Genomic DNA, 12,799 nt, shown 5'->3' on the forward strand with positions numbered 1-12,799 from the left:
CAAAAAGAGGGAATTTTATAAGTGGGAAAATATACAGCAATTTGACAGGGAAAATGATGAGGTCACTTGCTACATTGAAACCCCTATCATGGAAATTGGAATAATTGTTCTTGGCTGTTTATTGGTTCATCTGAGAATGAGTGATTCAAGTGATTGAAGAGATGAACTCTTAATATCTTATGAAGTAATTTTAGAAGCAACACTATATCCAGAGAAGGCCTTTTGCTCTTGCTGCATTGGCTAGTTTTGTTTGACTTGTTTTTTACAGAAAGTGCTGAAAATTATACCATACATTTTCATACATACACTCGTGTCCTTATAAACCAGTCAGATCTTTTTCTGGGGGCACAATATTATTTTATTTTTAGTAGTTAAATCCAGTTTTGTATAGCTGAATATTTAGTATACACACCTAGTATATACAGTGATGTAATCAAAGTGCCTGTGAAATCAAAATAAATTTTTTTACATGTGAGTGTCATTATGCTAGTCTTAAGGATATTAATACTTTAGTATTCTCCAAAACTGTGACAAAATTTGCATCTAGAAAAGAGATGCCCGAACTTGTCCCACAGTAACCTTTGATTTGGCCCTGATTGTCATTTTTGATTTAACATAACTTGTTTTATAACTGCTGTCCTACAAAAAAGCAAACTGAAATTAAATGTTTCAATTAAATTTTGTGAATGAATCAGACTAAAAAAAACAAAACAATAAATACAATTTGATGGATATCAGACATTGCAGAAGACATCAGCAACCGAATCAAGGCAAAATGTATTTTTTAGTGTTACAAATGGAATTATTCATGTTTTTATTGCAAGATGTTCATTGTAAAATGTTCAAAAATGTAGAATTATTAAATTAACTAAAGTTTTTTTAATGTAGAAAATGATAGTATTCATTAAAGTATATAATGAATATAATAACAAATTAGGAAATTACATCAACAAATTTAAAGTTTGTTATAATTAGGGCCAGCCCACCACTCTCAAACAAAGTTTAGTTTTTGGCCCTTCATTAGAAAAAGTTTCAGCTCCCCTTATCTAGAAGAAATCAGCTCTGCTCAACAAGATCAGTTTTTATTTTTTATTTTTTTATTTATTTAAATTTTACATTAAACACATAAATTAAGAAGATTTCTAATTCCTCGTGTGGACACATTTTTAATAGGCTGTCTTTTTCTCAAGTAAATACTTGTTTTAAGGATTTTCTAAGGATAATTTAATGAAAAACAAGGGGAAAGACTTATTAAAAACTCATTATGTTTTTCAATGCATAATAAACATTCGTTTCTGCTGTCATGCCGGGTACAATTAATGACTATAAATTGTTCAGACTGAGATGCATTAACGAACATTTTAATCTGATTTCTCATTACTTATATAACACACAAAAAAAAGGAAAACGCAGTTGTTTTTGCATTAGTGTAGGCAGAGACGATGCATTTTAGCTGCCTGTTTCCACAAGAGCATGGTTAAATTCTACAAATTTACAGTTGTGTTATTTTTAGCACAGTGTTCAGGCCTCTGTTTTCAAAGAAAACCATACATTTTTTTTAATCAAAATTGCTCTGTGATAAATAAACTTATGAGATAAAGGAAATCTAACTTATCTCATTACCATGTTAATGTAATACAACATGATCTGTAAGCAGTGTGGGTTGCCCATCTCCACCGGCCACTTAAACTCTGGAAAGCAGACTCAAGTGTTTCCACTCATTTGACACTGCATTTTTCATGCTTAAAATGTCTCACAATGACAGACCAGCTTTTTCTCTGGTCTATTTATTTAGCCAAGAGTTTGTTTGCAAGGCCCTTTGTTGTTCTTTTTTTTTTATTTTCCCTCATGCCTTCTATTTGTAAACCGCCAGCACAGCCGGTCCGCAGCTTGGTGCTTGGCTTGTTAGTTGTGCCGCCCTGTTCAGACAGCCACCCTGTCATCGTGCAGCAGTCTTCTCCTCCCTGTCAGCCTCGAAGCTTTGCTTGGTTAACTCAAACCAGCTTTTCTAAGTTATTTTCGGACATGTACTTTTTTTTTTTTTAAAGCAGCATTGCTTGTGGGCAAATGTAATTCAGCCCATCCAATTGTGCTTGGTGTCTCCTCTCTATTTCTCTGTCCCTATTTAAACCCCTTCAGACTCAACATTTTCTGTGCTATTTATGTTGTGATGCCTTGTATGATAGTATAGCTAGTATAAATAGTATAGCAGAGATGCATAATCTGATCTGATCTGACAACTGTTTTTTTTTTTTTGTCTTATTTTTGTTTATCTTTAATATACAGTATTGTTCTGTTGTTTGTTCACTCTGTTGTATTTTTGTTATATCTATTACCTTTCATTAGTTTTGTATATATTCTATCCATCTATCCATCCATCATTCTGTTTTTCTATATCGTTCTGAAAATACACTCAAAAAATATTTGTTGTTTGTTGTTTGTTTCAACTACTTATTTAAAATAAAACAACAATTCTTAAGATTTCTTTTGTTGGACAACTTAATTGTTTTATTTAAATTTGTAAGAACTACTGTAGTAAGTTTACGTAATTCCTTCATGCTTTTCCAACACAAATCGATTGAGATTAACATTTTTACAGTGTATGCATTGTTGGGGATATCCACCACCTAGCAATCTTTTAGAAAAGCTTAGCAACTGCAAGGGGTTTACGGTTTACAACCTGCCGTTCGGAACGCATGTAACCTGCGGATTAATAACTTTTTTTGAACTTGTGGGTTCATCTAACATTTATAACAACTGCAGAGAGATCTCTTCCTATGTCATTCATATCAAGTGTATGAAAGCATTTAGGCTTCCCTGTAAAATATAATGATGGCAAAAAAAGTAGTGGTGGGACCTAAATGCTTTCTTAGGTTATTAATTAAAGGTGTTTTCCATCACTGTTTGTTTGTTAATGCATTCGGTGTAAAGCTGCACAATTAAACGTTAAAAGATTGTGATCTTAATTTCCAACCCACACAAAATGATTGATAAATGCTAATTATTTGCATATGTTTATTAATCCTCCCAAGAGCTGCATTCAAATCTGTGTTTGATTTAGAGAGATTCAGTTTTTACACTTTTTCAGTTCATTTCAAGCAATCAAATAACACAGAATTACTGGGAGCAGAGTTTATAGTTCAGATGTAAACAATGATGCATATGGTAAAGATAAAAATCACTGTTTGATGGAACGTGACGCTGGTAAATGTTGTAGCAATTACATTGTGTAACCAATAGGAGGTGACAAACAAACATTAAAATTATATCACTAAATAGGTTTTCAAAAAATGATCCACCTGTAATGAAAAATTCATTTTTATGTGTGATTTATTGAATTATTTATTGAAAATAAATATATGTTGTGCAAGATGTTACATTTCTATATTTAGCATTATCAGCAACAGTAGTAATGATCATTTTTCGTATTGAATATTTTCCTTTTTTTCAGCTGGTTCTTTCTTGATTTTTATTTTTATTAAAATTACTGGTTCTAAGTTCTGTTTGTTAAAATCAGTGTTTTTTACCGTAATATTTGTGTATAAATGGAAAGCAAATGACATTTGTCTCACTTTTTTTACTGATCCAAAAAATGGTCCAATCCGTTATTCAAAAAAACCTAGTGTGATCCGAACCATGAGATTTGTGATCTATTACACCATTAGTATTTACTCAATATCTATTCACAGGGTAATGCTGTCCAGAATTATCTGTAATGAAAAAGAAGTGTGGTATTGTTACATTATATGCCAACTGTTAGCTATCCTACAGTTTAGTAGTTCAGTGTGCAAGTGGAGAAAAGCCTGCGTCAGAGGCAATGGAATGATATTTGAATTATTAGATTAAATGTACCCTGCCTCACTAACTGCAACCCTGCTATTAGAAGTTCAACTATTCCATTTTTCCCCCTTCTTTTTTTTGCTGAGTGTTGCATTCTTCACTACGCTAGCTGCTTTTTTTTTTGCATGTGTGGTTTTGTTAGAGCCCATGTGTCATTGCTTGTCTTTGCACAGCAGTGATTTCAGCTCGGGTTTTAAAAGCCCAGTGGTGCATATCAAGAGCTGTAAGTCAAACCTTTGACACAGGACCAATCGGCATTTTCAGTCCTGTAACCTCTGCTGCAGCGCTGTAGGTTTTACAAGAGGCAGGGACATGACGAATGAGGAGGTTTAAAACCCTGCAGCGCTGATGTTTTTTACTCTCGTGAAAGCAAAAACAGCACGCTTTCCCATGGGGACCGTCCCTGTCCCGCAGGGGTCTGAAAGAAGGAAGTGGAGCTGAATGTGTTGGAGTTAAAGAGTGGAACTTTAAGTGGATCTCATGGGGACGTTACAGATGAGACGTAGGACTTTAACATATGAGCTTTCTGGTGGTGGCATTGGTTTAGTCATTTTACATTTCAGACAGAAACTTTTTTATTTTTAGTAAGTTATAGTAGGGCTGCACAATATATCGTTTCAGCATCAATAACGCAATGTGATCGTTCACAATATTCACAGGAAATGCAATGTATGAATTTGTGTTATAATTTATTATTTGCATGTGTTTTTGATGCCTGTGATTGCATAACGATTTTAAAGGCATTCAGGTATAAGAAGTTGTACCATTTCTGACCTTAACTATGATTAATTTTATTGAATTGTTTTTATTTTATCATTTAGACTCGGGGAAACGATAAAATATCTTAAAAATCTTTCACTTGATTGTATTTGAAGATAGTTGTGTGTGAAAATACTTCACATGCAAATACAGAAATGCACTGCAAATAGTACAAACCAATATAAGAATGTTTTGGGGGACCCTGAAAATTGAATAAATTGTTTATTAGATTTTATGGAGACACAAATAGTAAACATTATTTCATCAATCTCTGACTAAACATGTGCATAAAAATACTCACAACACATGCAAATACAGAAATGTACTCAAGTAGTATAGACAACAGCAAAAATATGTCGGGGCTTGACTGTTTATTAGATTTGATGTAGATAAAAGCACTGCAGAATTATCTCAATCAATCTAACATTATAAACTCTTTCCAAAATGTGATATTAAGTCTAATGAAATTGTATTTATATAAATGGGAAAATAAAAAAAATGTCGCAATGTTAGATTTTTTTAATACCATGCAGCCCTAGTTTATAGTTTGGTAGGACTGCCATTTGATTAATTAAATTCATTTAATCAAATTAATTTCATAATGTGATTATATAATAGATTAGTTGTTATGAAAATTGTTCAATCACTAATTAATTTCAATTGTGATTTTATTTAAATATTGAAATGACTTGCATAAAGTCATTAACATAAATTATTGTGATGACACTATATTATTATTACAATGTTACATAAAATACTGTAATATAGTATTTAAAACTGTAATTAAATTTAATATGCAATTATAATTACATTTAATTTGTTAAATGCATATATAATATTGAATTAAAAAGGAAGTATAGTGACTAACATATTCACATTTACATGAATTAATATTTATCTTTTAATTTATTTTAGAAAAAAATGCTTATAGGTCAAAGAAAAGAGGTTTTCAAGTATCATAAAGTCTTATACAGATTTTATTTATTTGTGTGTTTGTTTATTTATTAGCATATTTAGCTTTAGCATCTATTGTGTTGGTTTGGAACTGAGATTTTGTTTTCTTTCACTTCAGATGGTTTGTGAATTTTTTTTAGGATGACTTCTGAAGGCTAAAGGCCTGTTCATACCATATAAATATTACGATATATATATATATTTTCATCCACACTGATTAACAATAACGATCTGCGTATTTTTATTCAGTTTATGCTTTTCATTTTGCATTGACCTTCCTGTAACCAGCAGGTGTCCTCAGTGTGCTTCTAGCACATCTGACCAGTGAATCCAGCTCATGTAACCTATCAAAAGAAACTATTAATTTAGTGATCCCAGTCAGTTTTGCAGTGTCATTATGTCATTATTTTTTATAGTATAATCAATTGTTTAACACGATGGTTGTTATCTTAAATATCATTTTAAATGTGGGCTTAACATGTAGTAGAGCTTATCCACAATGTCGGTTAGCTTTTAATTTACATTTTAATTGATTCAATGGATTTCAGTGAAATACAGGTTTTATTTATCTATGCTACAGTATATACGTAAAAAATTCTTGTTTTTTTACAGAGCAATAAACTTTACCATGCATACACTATTGAAAGCTCTTTTTAATGCTTTTGAGTATACAAAACAACATTTGTTATTATTAAGTCTGACAGTTCATGCCGGATTGTGTTGCTGTTTTGAAACCTGTTATTTAAAAGGTGAGTGTAACAAGCAGCTTTTGAGATTTCAGCATGTATATATAAGGCGTTCTTATCAGAAATAGCTGAGTAATTGCAAATATGTCCACCAAGTGAACAGGCATTGTAAATCACCTTGTGTTTTACTGTAGTAAAGCTCCTGCTGTTACTCCGCTCACCACAAACACACGTCTCCAACCCCCCGTGGCCTGTCTGGATGTCAGAAAGCTCATCTTTCAAACAGAAGTGAAGCGTGATTGTCATACATGACTACATGTTTACGTTATGCCTTCAGAAATGTGTGTGGTCCACAAATATGTGAGTGTTTTCTTCTGCTCACTTCCTCAGGATTACCTTTAATGCACCATTGCTGGCATGTTTGTGAATCTTTCGTTCAGAATGGTCATGGTTTTTTTTTTCCTCTACCTTCTTTTTTTACCATCTGTGGTCTTGAAAACGTCTGAAGAGGCGCAATGCTTTCTTAAATGAATGGCATTGCGGTCAAAAGAATAAAAAGAGAGCAGAAGAATAACAAACCTCTGAGACTTCATGCTTGTAATGAACAAGATTTTCCAGCATTGTGCTATTTCAGCGCCTGCTGGTGTCATTAGTGGGCTTCTGAACTTTATTATATGCTGTCAAAAGTGACATACATCCCGCCGGAGGGACAGGGAAACAGGAGAGCGACCGAGGAAGGTTTGGTTGGGGAATGAATGAAAGAGATGGATGCTTCGGCACAATCTTGAGCAAATACATTGTTGCTATGACAACATTTTTGTGTTAGGACGGTACCCGAAAAAAGGGAGATTGGAATCAACCATGCATTCAGTCAAACAGATTTCCATGTAATAGAGACATGCCATTCAAAACAAGAAACTAATTGATAATCTTCGTAACATTTTCTGGAAATATACTATTGTTTTGTGCACAGTTTTACATGCTGACTGCCAATTCAGCTTTATTTGTAAAGCGCTTTTTACAATAATTGTTGTTTCAATGCAGATTTGCAAAAGGTGAACACCATTGCATTACAGTCAAATATAAGTTATTGTATATGAACATAGGTAACCCGTAGTTTTATAGCATATAGGTAATGTCTACCCTCACCGGCCACTTTAATAGGTACATATTACTAGTACCTCTTTTGCCTCCAGAACTGCTTTAATCCTTCATGGCATAGATCAAACAAGGTACTGTAGTTCATGGTATTCCATGATAGCATCACACAGTTGCTGCAGATGATGCGAATCTCCCATTCCACCACATCCCAAATGTGCTCTATTGGATTAAGATCTGCTAACTGTGGGGGCCATTTGAGTACAGTGAACTCATTGTCATGTTCAAGAAACCAGTCTGAGATTGTTTACGCTTTATGGTGCTTTATCCTGTTGGAAGTAGCCATCAGAAGATGGGTACACTGTGGTTATAAAGGGATGAACCAGTGAATCCAGCTTGTGTAATCAATCAAATCAAACAGTAATTTTAGTGATCATAGCCAGTGTAGTAGTGTCATTATTTTAGTCATTATTTTTCATGGTATAATTAATTGTTTACAAAGATGGTTATTATCTTTAAATAATCTTTTAAATGTGGGCTTAACATCAAGTAGAGCTTCTCCACAATGTTTTATAGCTTTAAATTGTTTGACTTTAAATTTCAATGGATTCTGACTGATTGTCAGTGTTTATCATTTAACTGAGAAATAAATTGTTCTTAAAGTGATCCCAGTGATATCATTTCTCTACATCTTTATTGTAATGGTGTGAACTCTTCTATATCATTCAGAATGATTTTTAGAACTGTACATTTATTGTTATCTTTAAAGTGATTGGTGTGAAGGGCCTTTAACACTAGCTGCTGTGCAGAGCTGCTGAGGTTTTGGTTGATCTTAGAGACATTTGGAGTCTCAGAGGACGGTTTTGACAGTCAGACAATCCTACGCCTTAGAGGTGTAGCGACTTGCCTCCTATTTCTGTTTGTTTTGCAGTCGGTTCTCTTTTTTTATGGTGAGAGGTGAAAGGCATGATGGGAAAAGTAATCTTGAAAAAGCTCTTCTCACTGTGGATTTAGCCACCTTGGGGACTGCTCTTCTTTTGAAGTCTAGAGATCAGCCTTTGACTTTGCCTGTATACATGAAGGCACAGTCTCAGACGCTTCATCTGTGACCAGGGTTTGAGAAACACTGTGACACCCAGATATCCCGCTCTTGGGGATTGTGAGGTGGTTTTGGTGTGGCGAGGAGTTTGTGCTAACAGCATTGTGGGCTGGTTTACATGTCTTTATCTGCTGTGATTGAGAGCTGCACAATTAATCTGTTAAATATCACAATCTGTGTTCAAACACTCGAATGGTCTTAAGTCTAAATAGTTATGATTTATGTCAACATCAAACCTCTGATTATTATATTGGTCAAGCTGCAGTCATGCAGCTTTAGTCTTGATTCTTTTTAACCAGTGTTATTATTTTAGTGTTACAAACTTTAACTAATTCAAAATCTCAGCTTTGAAATCAATGTGTGAAGGTCATAGGAATTACATTTAATCCTTTTTGTTCATAAGATGTTTTTTGTTGTTGCTTTTTTGTTGTTACATCAAATAAGGAAAATATTTGAAAACGTATGCAGCTAAGTTTGACAAAAGCTTTAGTTAAGTTGTCTCTTCAGAATCATGGGAGAATCGTGTTCTCTATTTTATTAGCATTCTTTGCAGGATGCTTAGCAATGTTGTGGATAAATGAACTGACAAGCATGCAAATGGGGCTATGAGACCACAGGTATGCAACATGATTTCTGGATGTGGTTGTGATTTTCGTGTCAAACTCGACGCTGGATGATGTGGATTGGCAGGAATCATAACAATCCCTTTACTGAAGCCATAGAAAGCAGTTTCTCAAAGTGTTACTTAGAGATAGTAAAGGATACACATTCTGTGGTCTCTAGAGATTATGCTGTGCCATTGATGAGATCCAAGACCTTAAAGGAAATGATGCCAGGGTACCCGTAATCCTGGACCAGGCCGTATCCTGAGCTGACGCTGTGGTGGCAATGGAGGAGTGGAGAGCTTGAGACTGATTCCAGAAAGACCACAGTGACAGACAAGTCCTTGCATTGTTCCCATAGGCCAGCCTGATCACCCGTCGGTGACTTACTTACACCTGCAATTCTACATGATGGACGTCTAGCATTCTCCAGCTTTCAGTGCCTAGACTGCAGCTCCACACAGGAAGTTTGACCAGAGAAAAAAAATGGTCGTGCACAACTGAGCCTGGTTTCTCTCATGTTTTTTTTTCCTTGACTTTCATCAGTTAGTTAAGTTTGTTCCTCGCCACTGGCTTGCTTGGTGTGGGACTTGTGGACTTGTGCATCGATGGATTTGCTCTTAAGTGTTTGAACTTTCAGCAGTAAAAATTAAACCACACTAAACTAAACTTCAACTCCGAAAACTGGACTGAACTACAGCTTCAATTTACTAGAACTTCTATATTAAGCTGCTTAGACACAATCTACATTGTAAAAGCAATATAAACACAACAAAATAAGCATGAATTGAATTGAACTCTGAAAGCTGAAACCGAAAATCCTTTGTAATACTTATTTATAATTGAATAATTTAAAGTTATTTTGTTGAACTTTTAAATTCAACTCAATAACTTAAACAAAAAAAAAAGCACAAGTAAAGAAAATAATGACATTTTAATGACATGTCGGTGTGTTATTTGAGTAGACTTTGCTTTTCCAGTCAATGTTTGGTTGATGCATAGATATTTATATGGGTAAATGTGCCAAAAATTCACAGAGAGGAATAATTTACTATTTTGAATTTGCGGTGTGTGTGTGTGTGTGTGTGTGTGCAAACTAGTCAATGGTTTTCTGTCATTGAAATAAATGAGTTTTTAAAGCGCATTGTTTTTCACATCCAGTGTGAAAGCTGCTTCAGAGGACACAGTGAATAGAGCTAGAGATGAGCACATTGAACATTGCTGAACAGTTTGGCACAGCATAGTCTTTTTTTTTTTATAATTTTTTTATTATTGTTGTGATTGCCAGCAGTGTTGTCCCTGCTGAGGATTACTTCCTGCAGTCTGTAATACTAATCGCCAGTGCTGTTTTATCTTTATTGGTAGATTACATTCTACCGAACTACAACTCCCAGAACTCTTTGCGCCCATCAACTCATACAACAGCTGACAATAATTCAGAAATTCACACATTCAGACACAGCTGCTGCTCATTTCCACATTCCACAAGGACTATATATACATGTCACTTTCACTCACACATGGCTGAGTCTTGTTTCTATCAAACATTACGAAGTGTTTCTCCTTGTTTGCTTTTTCTGTTTTGATATTAGCCTGATTCTCATTTGATTCTTTACTGCTTAGACTGACCTCTTGACTGTATTTTGACCGTGTTTATTGAATTACCCTTTTGTATGTTATGCTCTTTTATTTGACCATTGCCTGCATGAGTCTTGTCAGTGTCAGCTTCATAACACTTATATTTTGACCCTTTTTATCTTTTGTTTAAAAACTGAAAATTACATTTTCAGCCAATAATTCTGCCAAATTTTCTCTAAATCCCTAATTGTAAGATATACTATAAAAAATATAGAAATATTCGACTTTAAACCATTTTTGGTAAAAATACTAGTGATCTACTACTTGAAAACAACATTGTAGTCTGCAAAGATGCTTTAAATAGCTTTTTTAAGTACCAGTCAGACAATACTGGTGTTATAAATAAATAAATGTAAACTTTCTATTTATTTATGAATGCTGAAACAAATGTTTTACAGCAAAATTCGCTCTAGTACAGGGTTTGTTCTTTATAAACATTATTTTTTACCTCTGTCTTTCTGTGTTATTCTCTTACAGGGGATGAAGGGCAGAATTTGGGTCCTCCTCCTTCTGTAGACGAGGCTGCAAACACACTGATGACGCGACTGGGGTTCCTGCTGGGGGATAAAGTGAATGAAGGGCCTGCTGGAGCACAATACACCATGGAGGAGCAAGATGACCCTCAGGTTTGATTTGCAATCTCATTAGTCATAAAAAAATACATCAAGTGACTTTGTCATTTGATGATGGGTAAATGATAATTGTCAGTAGGCGTTTCCCCACCTCCAAAACACAGATATCCTTGCTCTCTAAATCGTGACAGATGTTTCAGGGTTTTGGATGAACAGCAGCAGTTTGTGCTGGGATATTGATGCAGTTCGGGTCTAACTAGGCATGTCTCAGACAGCAGATGCTGAAACCCCTGCCGCTGCTCTATTTACAGTCCACACTGATCTTACCCAGTCAACATCTGCTTCTGGGTTTGCAGTGCTTAGAAAGCTTTCAAGTCTGGAAAATTGAATCCAACATGTGTTCAATTCATTATCCAGTACACTAACATACTATTAGTCATGTTGTGTGAATTGAAATGTATTTTTGTATTGTATTTTTTAATCTAATTACTGATATACTGATTATGCTACCAAATAAACTTCATGTAGCAACACATTAGGAATTTCAGGACTGAGTAAGTCAGTAATACAAAGTTTGATTGTACAGAAAAAAATGGTTAAGAAACAGGATTAAATGTTTGTTTTAATACTATGTTAATAGATTGTTTTTTATTATACACAAGTCATGATTTTGTGGGATTGGGATTTCAAGTGCTTGATTTTAATATACATTACAGTAACAATAAAACTGAGGTCAGAATAAATTAAATCTAGGGCCGCTGGTTTATATTAATTTCCACTCCTGTAAAATTAGGAATTACTTAAGGAAGAATTTAGAATTTAGACAAATAGGGCCAGGTTACTGACAAGAATGAGACCAGAATAAAGAAGCAATTTTTGACTTGTTCATTAAAAGTTATATTCTCAATTAATATGTCATAATAATTTACATTTAAATGGAATACAAGGTTTTGTTTTTTAAATCTGTAAAATCTTTAAAAATGAATTCAAGTTCAAATATGTTCCTCCTTTTCTGGCTTAAAAATAAAAACATGAAATTGTACTTATGACAATAATATTTTTATAATGAACAAATTAGGAGGAAAATTTGACTTAAATTATATTATATTATATTATATTATGTTATACTATGTTATATTATATTATATTATATTATATTATATTATATTATATTATATTATATTATATTATATTATTTATATTATATTATATTATATTATATTATATTATATTATATTATATTATATTATATTATATTATATATACAGGGACATTTCTCAAAGTATTTTCTAATATGTTTTTCTTATTTATTTTAGTTTGACTACAGTACAAACCTCACTTGTCCAACAATTTAAACTAATTAACCTACTTAAATTAGTGCATTTAAATAGCACTTTAAGCTAAGAATCTTGAAATGTATTAGTAAAATATATTATGTACCGTCAAATGTCAAAGACAAATTAAATTAATTATTAGAATTAAGTTATTAAAACTATTACGTTTGAAAAAAAAAAGTTTAAAATATATCTGTTAAGAAGCACTTGGGAAATA

The 12,799-nt window shown here is 33.4% G+C and overlaps 1 protein-coding gene across 11 annotated transcripts in view; it reads left to right on the plus strand.

Moving 5' to 3' along the window:
- Positions 1-12,799, plus strand: part of tanc2a (tetratricopeptide repeat, ankyrin repeat and coiled-coil containing 2a) — a 248,094-nt gene that overhangs the window by 182,604 nt on the left and 52,691 nt on the right. For all 11 annotated transcript variants that reach the window (XM_021473490.3, XM_073944348.1, XM_073944349.1 and 8 more), the window contains one exon: positions 11,154-11,302. In XM_021473490.3, coding sequence (XP_021329165.1) covers positions 11,154-11,302 — 149 coding nt within the window. The remainder of the gene's footprint in view (positions 1-11,153; positions 11,303-12,799) is intronic.

This window comes from Danio rerio, chromosome 3 (assembly GCF_049306965.1).
Source record: "Danio rerio strain Tuebingen ecotype United States chromosome 3, GRCz12tu, whole genome shotgun sequence".
NCBI classification, from domain to species: domain Eukaryota; kingdom Metazoa; phylum Chordata; class Actinopteri; order Cypriniformes; family Danionidae; genus Danio; species Danio rerio.